General features: G+C 41.0%; 1 protein-coding gene across 13 annotated transcripts in view; it reads left to right on the top strand.

Annotated features, from left to right (window-relative positions):
• The window catches only part of EPHA5 (EPH receptor A5), a 404,439-nt gene that overhangs the window by 178,536 nt on the left and 210,618 nt on the right, over nucleotides 1-15,285 (top strand). For 8 of the 13 annotated variants that reach the window (XM_061590682.1, XM_061590678.1, XM_061590680.1 and 5 more), the window contains exons 4-5: nucleotides 3,367-3,522; nucleotides 14,280-14,615. In XM_061590682.1, coding sequence (XP_061446666.1) covers nucleotides 3,367-3,522; nucleotides 14,280-14,615 — 492 coding nt within the window. The remainder of the gene's footprint in view (nucleotides 1-3,366; nucleotides 3,523-14,279; nucleotides 14,616-15,285) is intronic. The other 5 variants (XM_061590683.1, XM_061590684.1, XM_061590685.1 and 2 more) reach the window with 1 other exon arrangement.

Below are 15,285 nucleotides of genomic sequence, written 5' to 3' on the forward strand. Positions count from 1 at the left end.
CATGATGTGTCCAAAGTATGATAACCTCAGTTTCATCATTTTAGTTTCAAATGATAGTTCTGGTTTAATTTGTTCTAACACCCAATATTTTGTCTTTTTCGCAGTCCATGGTATGTGCAAATCTTTCCTCTAACGTCACATTTCAAATGAGTTGATTTTTCTCTTATCCGCTTTTTTCACTGTCCAACTTTCACATCCATACATAGTGATCAGGAATACCATGGTCTGAATGATCCTGACTTTAGTGAAGCTGAGAGCAATGCCACCAGGAGGCTAGACCAAGAGGCTAGATTCATAGTAGGGTCATCCAAGGCGGAATGGTTGAAGTTGAGATCCCAGACTAAGATGCATCCAAACTCAGAGGAAGGCAATGATAAACCACCTCTGAATACATCACGTAATGAAAACCCTATGAACAGAGTTTGAAATAGGGGTAATTTATGCTGACCTAAATTATGCCAGCCTCCTATAATTAGAATTGCTCTGTAAAGCTGCAATCTTACACACACTTACAGGGAGTAAGTCCTATCAAACTCAGTTGGACTTACTTCTGAGTAGACATGCATAGGATTGCACTGTAAAACTCACAAATTAGTGATTGCAAAACCGCCAATGTTATAATTATAAATCTCATATGTATAAATATAAGAAAATATAGTTGGTAGCAAATACAATCTATTGAATCCTCAATATATAGAAAACTGAGGGAGAAGATCAGGGAATTAAAGATTATATTGCTGTAAACTCCTGTTTAGGGTATACAAATTACAATTTATTGAAACACTTAAAATCCTTTACACTTTACCAGTAATTCAGTTGGTTGAATTATTCTAATAAGGCAACATCTCTCAAGAGTCTGTTCTAATACAGGCATGCCCGGCTTTAACATACGCAATGGGACTGGAGCGTGTATGTAAAGTGAAAATGTACTTAAAGTGAAGCAATTATCTATGCATATACTGCATTGCAATCGCCACTAGATGGCAGCGGCGTCATGCCATTAAGTGTCCGTAATTGCGAAGCGCACGTACGTTAAGCAGGATATGGTGGCGTACGGAGCATGTATGTTATAGCGAAGCGACTTTAAGCGGGGTATGACTGTACGAGGCTTTACATGTACTCAAACTCAACTCACTTGCAACGTTGGCTTTACCCATTGTGAGAATGACATGCTAATTTAGCCTTCAAAAGTTAAGTTGGCTTTAATTTTGAAGCCACTATGACACCATGTATGGCAGCTGTGTATCATTGTGGTGTTCCTAGACATGAATTGTAGTATACTGGGATTATCTGTACTGAGAATGTTTTAAAAATTTGTATCCAGCTTTGTGTTCCCTATAGTCTGTCTTTTTTAGTGAGAATGTGCTGCTGTGCAAATATGCTTGCAAATATCATTCAGTTCTGTCATAACAGACAAAAGTTACAGTTGTCTTGTCATTTCCCCATTTAAGTAAATAGAAATAAAAAAAATCAGATGTTTTGAAACAAGGTTCTAATTTGGATTGGAGGCAAAACAGGTCATGCCCAAAGTAATCAGAGTTGGCCCACCTTCTGTTGGCCCCTGGCTCCAAAGCCACATTTGAACCAAATCTTATCCCGAATCAAAAGATGCCTCTAGAAGTTTATCAGGCATAATGCTAAATCAGTTTTAGTATGTATGTCTGTGCTCTTCTCTCTGAGACTACAAGATAAAAAAAAAGTACATGTAAGAGATATTTCCTGTTTACACCACTGCTTAATGCTAAGTGTAGAGAACTATAATAATTTAAATGCAGACCAGCAAATTTAACATGATCCAGTCAAATGATCTTTTTTCTCCCCTTCTAAAAAAAGTAAATCTTCCAGCTCCTATTGTCCAAAACAAAAGCATTTGAACAATAGCCCCCAGCTGCAGCCAAGGAGCTCTGTTGTATAGATGTATTAAATCCTGAAGGCACATATTTTACAGGGGACGTGTCTGGCTTGGAGCAAACGTTGAAGAATCTGTCATATGTGGTAATTTGAAATTCTTTGCAGGTTTTCTGGGGACGAAAACAAAGAGTGAAGAGGGGGATTCTTTTTAAAGAATTCCTTAGAGCCCTTTCTCTGCAGATATCCTATTTCCTGTCTAGGCCAAAGCTACTTTATTTTTTCCTAAGTGTTTATTTTTTAGCAAAAGAAGATATTAAAAACAAAAACTGAAAATCCTTTTTGACCATTTCCTTTAGATGCAGATCTCTGTTAAATGAGAACCTCACAAGCAACATTCTAACGTTTTTAGGGACTTTGTATTAGGTGCCTGAAGATCTCTTGTCTGTAACACTTAAAGGCAAAAATTAATGATAAAACTATGGGTGTGCGTGTGTGTGAAATTATTCAGACTAAGTCTCAATTGTGGGAAATGTATCTTGATGATGGTGTGGTACTAGGTAGCTGGGGAAATGTGTTCTCTGTGTAATGACACTCTCCCTAAAGAAATAGCTTTGCAGCCTGGCAGTATTCCTGGGCCTGGTTTGATCCTAGATTCCCAGGTGGCAGCTATAGATTGGAGTGTCTTTTGTCATCTTAAGTTTATTCATAAAGAAAGAAAGTGGCTTTAAGGACCAGATCCAGCTCATAGGCCACCAGTTGACCATCCATATCCTAGAGTAGGTTATCTAGGGGGTTATAAATTTTCTTCTGCAAAAAATAAATAAACTTGCCAAGATCCTTCACAGTGGCTCACTGAAAGATTTTTTTTCTCTGAAACAAAATAGCATCACTATTTATTACCCCAGAATATTTTTGTGGGAACACATTGGCTTTGTATACTGCTTAAAGAGAAATTCATATTTTGCACTAGCATGAAGCCAATATTTTTATTTTTATCTTGGTACTTTCTTACCACCTTTTCTTCATTGCTGCTCACGAGATATGTGCTCTGTTCTGTTTTGTTCTGCTATTGTCTCCTGTCAAACTGGTTTGGTAGGTTTTAGAAGCCCTACAAAATCCTTCAAAGTCTTTTTTGTATATCAGTCGCTTTTGGCGAGTGTGTACACCACAAGCAACAATGCTGACGAGACTATTTTCTGTCTCCAGCCTCATTCTCATCCTCACATGGCAATCTGTTAATGAAAATCCATTTTCCACATAGTTCTGATGGTTTTCAACACCACATCCCTTCTCTTTTTTCATTTTTGTAACAGCAAGATAAGAATCCCTCAAACTTGGTGGGGAGCTCATTTACACTATTTGCTATGCAGGACTCATTTCCACATAACTTGTGTCTTTAGCCACAGTTTGTTTATGAGGTTTAATGACAGAAGCATTTGCAGGTTCTTGTAAGAGGATATTAAAGTGATGCTGGTGACGGGAAGCCCCTTTTAAATGTTGGTTCTTCTCTTGCAGCATGTCGCTCAGGATTCTTTAAGGACTCACCACAGAGTCAGATGTGCACAAAATGCCCCCCACACAGTTACACCCGTGAAGAAGCATCAACTTCCTGTGTTTGTGAAGAGCACTATTTCCGGAAGGAATCTGATCCACCCACCATGGCCTGCACTAGTGAGTTGATTTGCATTTAATATCTTACAGGCTTCATTTGATAAGTGATGAGTCAAATGATAATTATGACAGTTATGAACATATGGACTTGCTTTATACTGAGTCAGACCTTTGGTCCATCTAGCCCAGTACTGTGGGCTGAAATGGCAGTTGTTCTGCAGGATATTAGACAGAAGTCTAGAAGGGGAAAGGAGTTTGAGCTGTGGAACATGGGGAGATCAGGCAGGGGAGGAAGGGGCAAGATCAGCTTAGCTCTCCTTCACACACCTTTTTTATGTTAAAAATTAGTTCTTCCAACCCATTTTTATACATGAACAAGGCTGGCACATGAATAATAATTGTGGCTGCCACCACGACATCTACTATTGACCCAAGGCATTGATTTTTTAAAACTAGGATGGGGCATATTGTGTCTGCCCAGAAGAGCCTCTGGGGCACCCAGTTCTAGAGTAACCCTGATTCACCTTTCCTGCCGTTCTCCTAGAACCTCAATCCGCATAATCCACACTCCTAAAGTCTCCCCAGAGGAAATCCCAGCTATTCATTTTTCTCTGTTGCTGTTTAATGCATTTTGGTACATTGATTTGGTACCTGCCATTCCAACACGTTAATCTCCTGCCCCTCATCTGCTTCTTTGCTGCCTTATGTGTTCCTACACTTGTGCTTGCTGACCTATTTACATCATTGCTCTGTGGAAGTTGTTGAGAAGGAGTAGGAATCCGCCAGCCTATGAGCCAAACTTGGCCCTCCAGGTTTCCCCATTTGGCGCACGAGGCCATTTTGGGCAACCTATGTCCACCTGCTGACATCATATGTAACATCAGGTGTGGAGCAGGTAAGGTGGGGCTTGGCCAGCAGGTTGTCAGGAAATTCTGAAGCTTTGCACAAAACAGTTGTACACAAAACACATTGGCTGATACACAGGGAGGTCAATCCTGCTTGGTCTGGATGTGCGAGAGAGCTCCCTGCAGCTCGTACACCTGAACCTGTTCAGTTTGGCTGCACTTTGAAGTCCTGAAGTTGGGGCTTCAGAGCACCACAAAGGCAGCAAAGCACTGAAAGGAAGATTTTTCCTTTGTTTCAGTAGCTGTTTCAATGCAAACCTCTTCAGGACCATTTGTTGCAGGACAATTCTGTGTCACGCTTTGAACAATTGGGTTTGTGTGTGGAGAGGTATGTATGGCAAAAGGAAGTGTGCTTTTTTCATATTCCGCACTCCCTGGAGCTGTGGAAAATTCATAACATAAATATCAGTTTCCAAATGAAGAAAAACGACTAGAGGTTTAGAGCATTTTAATATCTTGTTTCTTTACAAACAAAGAAATTCAGCACAAGGAAGCAGGCAGACAGCATCTGTTCCCCATAAGCAACACTCTTCCCACTCTCCATCTCCTTTTTGCTAGATAGCTGCAGAACTCAAGAATTCTATCCCCTACATGGTCTATATCCACACTACCAAACTGTTTCTCAAAAATCTCCACGCATGCAAGCGGAATATACTCACTAGGTAGTAGCCCCCAGCCATCAAAACCTGTCAGTGCCCATGAAAGAAACATGTTTAGCTATCAAATATGCAAAGACTGGAGAAAATATCACTTCATATTGTTGTTGTTGTTGTTGTTGTTGTTGTTGTTGTTGTTATATTATACAGTAGCATTCCTGTTACAATATGTACATTCAATATTTAGTGTCGTGGTCTATGCTGCTACCTAGCTCTCTACCTCAAGAAAACTAATGTTGATAAATCTCAACTGTTATTTGCAATGTCAGCTGAGTGTAGGGGTTGAACTGAGTGTAGGGGTTGCCACATACCTTAAGCCCCTCTGCTCTTGTATGAGTGTAGGGAAAAATTAAATAATAATTTCATATAATAGTAGCTGTTTTGGAAGATGATGGGTCAAGAGAGGAAGAAGATAAGAAAACATGTTTAGTGCTGGGTACTCTGGAGAGAGAATCTGTCTGCTATTCTGTAGCTTGTGGAATTCTCAGATCTTGTGCCTTTTGGGGAAGAGAAAAAGACAACCCCCTCAGTTCTTATGATTGCAATCAATTTGAGTGGAGACTTCTATTGTTCAGAATAAAATGTAATAAATGGAGTATTCAATAGAAGATGGGATAGAAATAGACAAAGCTCCTTTAATGCAATGCATAAATAATGCATTGCACAAATAATCATACAAAGGGGCTGTGTGGACTAGTAGTCTATATGCATAACCTCCCCGCTGCAGACATCCATACACAACACATGGACTGGGGTAGTCAGCTTGCATAATTTTGGGAGTTGGGGCTAGCTGTGCAGTCTTATAGTTCTTTCAATACAAGGAGTCCCTTCATGTGTATATGTTTCTCAGGGGCACTGTTTCAGATCATGGACAAAGAGATTAGGAATACAGGAAGCTGCCTTGTATTAAGTCAGACCATCAATCCATCTAGCTCATTACTGCCTACCCTGACTGTCAGCAGCTCTCCAAGGTTTCAGATGGGAGTCTTCCTCAGCCCATCTTGAAGAGCCCAGCGATTGAACCTTTGGCCTTTTATATGCAAAGCAGGTGCATTACTGCTGAGTTATGTTTCCTCCTTTGGAGTTGTAGGGTAAGATTCTTTTCAAGACTCACAGGCAGGGCCAGCGCCAGGCATGCCAGGACCCTTGGGCATCAGCCTGCACGCCCCACCTACCTGCCTCTCCGTTGAAGTGAATGCTGCCTGAACTGTGCGAGCATGCCTGCCATCAACCAAGATGGTGGCCGAGGCTTCCCTAAGGGGCTGATGTCTCCACCACCATGTTGGTTGATGGCACGTATGCATGTTATGCACATGCATACCTGCCATCAACCTAGATGGCAGTAGGAGCATCAGCCCCTTAGGAAAACCTCGGCCTCCAGCTTGGTTAATGGCAGTCTTGTGCCCACAGTGCGGGCAGCATTTACTTCAAAGGAGAGGTAGGTGGGGCATGCAGGTGGGTGTTGTGGACCTGCACAGTAGTAGGAGGTGCCTGGGAGCTCCCTCTCTGCAATCCGTGGCAGGCTCGGGAGCCAATGCTTCCACGGATTGTGGAAGGGAGTGCTACCTACCCACCCTAAGGAGGGACCCTTTAGGGGCCCTCGGCCTGGGCCCGATCCGGCTGCCCTCTGGTGCCAGCCCTGCTCGCAGGCCTCTTCTTAGATATATTCAGGATTAAACTGGGAACAAAGCATTGTATTCTAAAGAGCATTAGTTGTGGTTGCTTTGCATCATTACATCTATAGTAAAGCTATCAATATATTTAAGTCAAGCCCTTTGTTTTATGGAAGGGTTTTTTTTATTACTTCAGCATACATATTTAGTGTATAGGACCATTTAATAACTACGTCTGAGCAGAGCTCCACAAATCTCCTTATAGTGGTGAGGGTCCCTTCTTGTTCTGGCCAGTGTGCATTATGCCAGTTGAGCCTATGTCAGTTAAAACCCTTCTGGGCAGGATTGTGACAACCATGAATTTTGGGTTGACTCTGAAGCCAAAATATGTGGGAACCTGCATAGAACAATAGTCACTCAAACTCAGATTACTCATTACAAAGAATTACATTATTCCCCCCCACACACACGTTTGGGACCAGACTGCAGTGGGCCCTTGAAGGTGGCAGCTGTGTAGCAGCACTACTGTCACTGGCAGGAGCTTAAATAGTCCCAGCTACATCAGTGTATTAGCTCCCACTGTCATCTTGGGTGATGGCAAGCATGCACACCCAGCACACTGATGTGGCAACTTGGAAAGTGGTGCAGCCAGCCCATAATGGCAGTGGGGTGTTGCCTGGGAGGGTGACTCCCATTCTGTGATCTACCTCAGCATCAGGTCATGGGACACATGTGGAGTGGGAGCTACACCTGCCCAGCTGCAGGGGCCCCTGTCAGCTGCAGAGGCCCTTGGCCAGTGCCCAACTTGGCCTCCCAATGGTGCCAGGCTCTTTCTTTCTTTCTTTCTTTCTTTCTTTCTTTCTTTCTTTCTTTCTTTCTTTCTTTCTTTCTTTCTTTCTTTCTTTCTTTCTTTCTTTCTTTCTTTCTTTCTTTCTTTCTTTCTTTCTTTCTTTCTTTCTTTCTTTCTTTCTTTCTTTCTTTCTTTCTTAGCTCAAAGCAGGCTGTGACTGAGGGGAGAAAGGAAATGTAGAGAGAAGCCACAATTTCAACTTGGTTTTTTCTTCCAGTTCAAAATCACCCCCTCCAAGCTACTTTCCTACCTATCGGAAGTGAGGGGGTGGTGGAATTGTAGACCTTCCACTTTTTCGCATCTTGTTTATAGTTGTTTGGGTTTTTAAAAAGAAGCACAGGAAAGAATCACCAAGCTCCGCATAACATGCAGTTTTGAGCCTGTGTCAGACCAGTGAGTTTGTCAAAGAGAGGTGCTGAAACAAAAAGAGGGGATTCCCTCTTTAAATGGCACATTTTATATCCCTCAGTAGCAAGGGAACCTTCCCTTCTTGGACTTATCTCCCCAGACCAAAACAAGAAAAAACTGTATGTTGAAACTCCAATTTAGTATCTGTAAAAGTCAATTCATGCAGGACACAAGGATGCCTTGAATGTGTCTTATTTGCCTCTATCCTACAAAAATCAGGCAAAAAAAAAGCTAGACTTATTGAGTGGTAGGCACAGTCAGTCCAGGGGAAAGAAGCTGTGTTTATACACCATTCAATAACAACTGACTCAGCATAAATATGAGAGAGATACATATTGCTGTCAAACTATGAATGAAGAAAATTATCTTCTGTTATATTACTCATTTGTTGGAATCCTACTGTTCCTCGGAAATGTATGAGGGTTCCTCAATGAAAAGTTCAGTGGTAGCATACATGCTGTCCTGAAACAAGGGAACCAAATATTGAAGGAAGTGACATAAATACGCACATGTAACAAGCAACATCTTAAAGTGAGTAACTTGACAATTAAGAGAGAAATTGGTATTTGTGGATATGGAGAAGAAATGAGGGAGGTGGGGAGCGCATTAAAGAACTCTTCATTGAAACCTCATGCCTGGCAATATAGTATATATACACTTTATATCACTTTTCTATATGCGTTGCAGTCAAGGCAGTTTGCAACAAATCAATAAATTTTCCACACCTCCAGCATTTATGTTCTTTTTTTAATGACTTGGAGAGTGCTTTCTACTTTTCATATATGTCAGATCAATGTTGGCTATTAAACCGAGAAAGCGGAGGTTAAATTTCCACAAGTGAGCTACGTGACTTAGCAGCGAAAGTTGGCAGAGCTCGAGCCATCTTCAAGGACACGTTGCTAAGAAACCTAGGCTCGGGCAGCTGGCCTTATCTATATAGAGGGCCAGCAGACAGTTATGAGTGTGGGGGTCGAGGAGTTTGTACAGAGAGAGCTTGTGATATATTGTCAGTAAAGTGACTCTTAAAACTTATTGCTTGTCCGGCTCATTGCTTCAACTGGCATCTAGCCTGTCACTATACTGTTCTGCATCCTGGGCATCTGCTTGCGCCAGATACAACATCCAACAATCAAAAACAAATCTCATCATTGTCTTTTGTTAATGCCTGAATATTAGATACAGAGCACATATAAAAGGTGAAGAGATATAAATTATTAAGTGTGATTACTTTTCCCCATCTAAACTATAAACTATAGCATTGTCAAATTTAAAGGGAAGATATCTTCTAAAGAAAGAAGGAAAGCGAAGAGGGAGAGCTATTGTTCAAAATTTCTTCACCACTTAAGTAGCTGATCAATCTCTTACTTTAAGTAAAAGTCTTAATTCAAACCAAGCTGAAGAGATTAAAGGAAAAACATGGTCCCTTACTCTTTCATTCCAGGCATTGATAAACAAGGCCCATCTCCAAACAAATGTTATGCTCTTGGTGATTTAATTCTATCCTTCTGTAGGTGATTCTAAACATTAGAACAGCTATTGTGGTCAAACTTTTTATTCTACCAAAACTGAGCAATACAAAATTTTGCAGTGGTGAGTAAAGATGAGAGAGCATTTGCATATCCACACTCTCAACCTTTGTCTTCATCATGCCTGCTAGTATGACTTTGGGGCATTGGGTAGGTTATAGCCTGTCAAATCATGAATGATTGTTCGTACTGAGTTCCAGAGTTTGTTTAACTTCTTACACTCTCCAAACATATGAAGATAATCAGCTCTGAACTTCTCGCATCTCCAGCAAGGTATATTAGTGTGATATATCTTACTTTATACAGAGTAAGATACCATTGGTAAATTGACATAAAAAATTATTTGAAGCTTGAACTAATTAACAGCCTTGCAGTTGTTCCAATGTTCGTGTTCTGGTACATCTCCATATAAAACACAACTCAAACCATTTTCATAATAACAAATACACAATAAAATAACCTAAATACCAAAATGTTTAATTTATAATTTCTTTGTGCCATCTTGAGCTTCCCTTTGGTTTTAAGCCGGCGTCAGATACTATCCAAATATTTCAAAATATTTTTTCCAACCATGAGGGCTATAATATTGTTTTTTTGTAAAAACAACAGTTTGGATCCAGTCTAAGGCTGCAATCCAATGACCACTTTCCTGGAAGTAAGCCCCATTAAACTTGTGGTAGTATTGCATCAGGATTGGTTTCACTTTAGTCCCATTGAAATCAGTAGGACAAATTAGTAATGACTTACTTAACTTCATTGATTTTAATGAGTCTATTCTATATGACTAAGGCTGCTATCCAATACATGTATATTCAGAGGTAAGCTCAATTGGGTTTAATGGGATTTATTCCCCGCTGTGTATTGGATTGCAGGCTGCAATCCAACACACTTATCTGGGAATAAGTCCCATTGAACCCAAAGAAGCTTACTTCTGAGTAGGCATGTATTGGATTACACTGCAAGACCTAGATCCATCCTAATGCGAACTGAGTTCAACTATATCTGTATCCAACCCAAAGTATCATTTTTTTAAAGCTAAGGAATAAGAAACGGATGCTTATGTGGAAAAATAAGAGAAGTTAGTATAATGTTGATTATGGTGTTGGTAATGGAGTGGCATTCATGTATTTCTTAACAGAGTGTGGCCACAGAGATAAATGCTTACTAAAGAGCTTCCCCTGCTTTGTTTTCTTTCTGCTAAAGGTGATAAATGTTAGAAATCTTAACAAGAGTGAGGATGTGGGACTTGGCACTAGTATGTATCTGGTAGGAGAAGAATCACAAGGCCATAAACTTCTTGGGGTTGGTTATATAAGACTAATAAGAGATAGAAAAGATGCTGGCAATTTAAAAATTGTTTATAAAATTTAAAAATAACGGAAGTGAGAATGGGAAATAATCATGGCTTATGCAATAGGAGTATGTATAGAAACACAATCTCTGTAATGTAGTTGGAGATTGTGTGTAGTAGGACAGCTCTGAATATTCTCCAGTCTTGATATTCAACTCAAAAACATCATACTCAATGGAGCTGATTTTTTTAAAATGCTTGCACAGTCTCTTAGTGGCAGCTACTTGGGATAATTTTCCTCGTCCCTTTTTATGCCCTCACTGTTCTCAGTCTTACTTGCACACAGTGCCATTTAATCCAGTTGGCTGTAATGACCAAATTGATTTCTATTTATGGATGTTCACGACATCAACAGAAATAATCTGAAGGTGAGGGTTGACATAACCAATTAGACTGGACAGTGATGAGGGGCAATTGAGGCCAAGGACAGTGAGGGCAAAGGAAGAAAGAGGTGCTAAGGAGAACAGGATTGAAACAAGTTGAAGTAGTTTTGGCTCCTTCCTAATCTTTGTTCTTTCAGTGAAATTTTACAGATCTTCTGTGAATTCCTTATTTGTTTATGCAATAGCTTCCTGTTCTCAGTAGCCAGTACAGTGAATGTAAAACATATGCAGTTTCTACAGCTACATTTGGCTACCATGGTTGCCAACTCTGCCCCCCCCCAACTTCCACACAAGCAGAAATTCATTAAGGGATCCCCCCCCCCGTGTGTAGTAGTGAAAAGTTTACCTGCTGAAGTTCTTCCTATCAAGCAGTTAAAGAATGCTTTTTGTTAGGCCAGACCAAGATCCTTCTTGTGCAGGGCTGTCAAAACATAAGCCCCTGGGGCTTTATCATGTCCTTTGGGTTCCCTTATGTGGTCTCTGCCACCCTGGCTTTCCCCCCTTAAATTAATGGATTATCTTCTGGGTGAGGAAGCTGATGCCCTTATCCAGCATCTGTGTCTCCCATGGTAACCTTTAAGTTAGCACAGAAGTATGGAGAGCCCAGGGCAGAAGCTTGGAAATAATGAAGTGAGGATTTGCTTCTTTGTACAGGCAAGAATTGAGGGTGTGAGAAGAGTAGTGGTGGCAGCCTGTGGTCAGTTCAGGAACAGACTTGTTTAGGCTTGCAGGTAGGTGGAAATCAGTTGGCAGGTGGACTCAAGCTGTAGCAGGAAAGGGGTTCAATAGTGGGAACTGCAGTGGGGTATTCAGGTCTACTGGAGATGGCGGTGGGATTTGGGGAGGCAAATGGTGAGGAATATGTTTTAGAAAATAATTTGTTCTACTATTTCTGCTTTCTTCAATCAAAACTAGTCTACTGACTCTCGTGGACATCAGTTAGGTACAAAAAACACACACACTTGAATTCTGACAGCCTGATTTAACCTGATGTTCTTTTTCAGTCCGCACACACAAACACAAACACACACACACAAAAAATAACTTGATGTATGAAGGTTTTGTTTGGCAGGCCTGGCTTATAGCTGTTGTGCTAGCTCTATTCTCCATTAATTTGTCTTGTGTTTTTAAGGACACTCTAAGCTAGTGGCCGTCACAACATCTTGTGGCAATGAAATCTATAAGCTGATTATGCATTGAACGAAGTAATACTTTTTCTTGATGCAGAACCTACTGCCAATCAACTTCATTGGGTGAAATGTGTGGAATTTGTGGACTGAATGTGTAACATGCCACCATCTGGTAGAATTTTTCTGTATATGTTATATACACAACACACACACCATTCTGTTGTAGCTTGCTCTCCATATCTTCAGCACTGCTTGTAATAACCACAAACTCTGCTTCTCAAGGAATTGTAACTTTTCTACAGTTTTGAGTGAGAGCCAAGCTAGATACCATTTGCATAATAAGCAATTGCGTTATTTTTTAGTGTAGGCTGCATGTGTGTGTGGGTTTACAGGCCCCTACTTCTTTCACTAAGGTTCCGATCCAGATTATAGAAGCCCCAAATCTCCTTTTTACCTGCCCCTCCCTGAACACCTGAAGAGGGCTTTTGTGTTCAGTGAAAACTCATGGGATGTATGCTTTCTGTTGTCAAAGCTCAGCTCGGTCACCTATGAGCTCACCATTCTCTTAAAACACATGCACAGTGCTATTATTTATGAATATGAGATGTGTTCCAGTTTCTTTGCAATAAACAAGCTTTAGAGTGGTAGCACAATTCTTTCACAATCCCTGCTTCTATATTATTGCAGAGAAGCCTGCCTACTTAAATATCCATTAATAACTGACAATGCTATGTGTCTGTCTTTGCCATTTAAGTTTTAGTGCTTTATGTGAGGCTGTTTAAGAGGATGTTCATGCATTAAAAATATGAATGTGTCAAGCTTCTGGTTGAGACTGCTTATATCATACAGGTAAATCCTCCAGGGAACTGGAACTTGCTGTGGCTCTCAGGTGAATGTACAGTTGGTGAATAACCTAGGTTTGTGACAGTGCAGAGTTTTTTCTGAACATCTGGTTTACTCTTGGATTCCTTTGTCAGGGACAGCAGCATAGCAGAAGCAATCTGCTTGTCCCCAATGAAGATTAAATGGCTTTTCCTTTCTATTTTGTGCAAATCAGGTGACAAACTTGGCAGGCAAGAGGTAACAGGTATAGATCAGAGACAATGTTGTGCATGCAGCAAGCTAATAGGTATTCCAGTGATGGGCTAGCAAGTGTTGCAGCTTCTGAATGGCTCTATGGTTAGGAGTGGCATTACTTTCGGTGAAAACTACATTTCAAAACAGGATTGACTTGCATACAATAGATTTCAGGCATGCCATTGAAAGAGATCCCCCTCCCCACACACCTAAACTGAAAGTGTAAGGAATTTTAAAGTGGGTGCTCTGGCTTGGAACTTTCTGTTCTGTTATCAATGGATGGCCTCCGTTTTATTCCTGCTGCTCCCATAACCATGGACCTGTAGGGCAGGGATGAGGAGAAAGAAGGCTGCATTCTGCTTGTTGGTTGCTGGGATTCTTACTAAGAATATTCTGACAAAGAGTCTAGCAAGTCACTTGATAAGCCAGAATCCATACTGGGGAGCGCTTAACACAGATTGGTTATGCCTTCACTGTTGAGAGTTTCTGAGTGGTATTCCTTATTTGAAAATTTAGAACTGCTTGGTGGACCACCACTGTTTGATGAACAGTTAATCTTAGCTCAGTCTTCCCCAATTTGGTGCCCTCCAGATGTTTTGGACTGATGGCTGGGACTGATGGGAGTTATAACCTGGAGGGTATCAGGTTGAGGAAAGGCTGTCTTAGACAGTTGGCTGGCTGTTATAGCATGGATTTTGTGCTTCTTGGCTGAAAAGTCTGAACCAGACAACATCCTGTTGTCATCCTCAGAAAGTTCTGCTTTAGATTCTGAGTGGGCATTTCTGGGATGGGGCCCACTGGCACATAGTTGTTTCTGGGGGCTGGGTTGGTTACATTTTTTTCTTAGAAAGTACTAACCTATGGGCTGGGACTTTGCATCTGATGCTTACCATGTGTTTTTCTCACTTTACATGCCAGGACCCCCCTCTGCTCCCCGGAGTGCCATCTCAAATGTTAACGAGACTAGTGTCTTTCTGGAATGGATTCCTCCTGCTGATACTGGTGGAAGGAAAGATGTGTCTTATTATATTGCATGCAAGAAGTGCAACTCGCACTCGGGTCTCTGTGAGGCATGTGGTGGTCATGTCAGGTATCTTCCACAACAAAGCGGCTTGAGAAATACCTCTGTGATGATGGTGGATCTGCTTGCCCACACAAACTATACCTTTGAAATTGAGGCAGTGAATGGTGTGTCCGACCAGAGTCCAGCTACACGACAGTTTGTGTCAGTCAATGTAACCACAAACCAGGCAGGTAAGTGCAAATTTCACAATGGAATACTTAGCTGCAGGGGGAGGGTTTGGCCATGTTAGCTTGTCAGTGTTGCCATAAAGAACTCAAAATCACACAGCTTGGCTTTCAGTAATAAATCTGTGTTTTCTTTTTCATCTTTCTTTGGTTGCATCACATTAATTACTAAACCACACAATATAAGTAATGTTTCCTCTCAGGGGCCCATTTAATGGAGTTACTTATACAGGCATACCCCGCTTTAACGTTCGCAGTGGGACCGGAGAGTATACTTTTAAGTGAAAATCTACTTTAAGTGAAGCAATTGTCTTCACTTGTACTGCACGCAATCACCACTAGATGGCAGTGGTGTCATGCCAATAAAGGGTACATTATTGCAAAGCGCGCGAACGTTAAGCGGGGTATGGGGACGTATGGAGCATGTACGTTATAGCGAGGCAACGTTAAGCGGGGCAACATTAAGCGGGGTATGCCTGTACAGAATTTTTCTTATTCGCTATCAAATCAGTCAAAAATGTAGTTGTTATCCCTTGTTGGTATAAAGAGTGGTTAAATCTAGATAAGCTGTTTTTCAACAGTCTTTAAAGCCGTAGTTACTGTTTTTAAAAGATCATTTGAAAAAGAAGCAAAAAATATTGACTATATTTAGTTGTTTATAGTGTAGATTTGGCAC

The sequence above is a fragment of the Rhineura floridana genome, chromosome 11 (assembly GCF_030035675.1).
Source record: "Rhineura floridana isolate rRhiFlo1 chromosome 11, rRhiFlo1.hap2, whole genome shotgun sequence".
Lineage (NCBI taxonomy): Eukaryota > Metazoa > Chordata > Lepidosauria > Squamata > Rhineuridae > Rhineura > Rhineura floridana.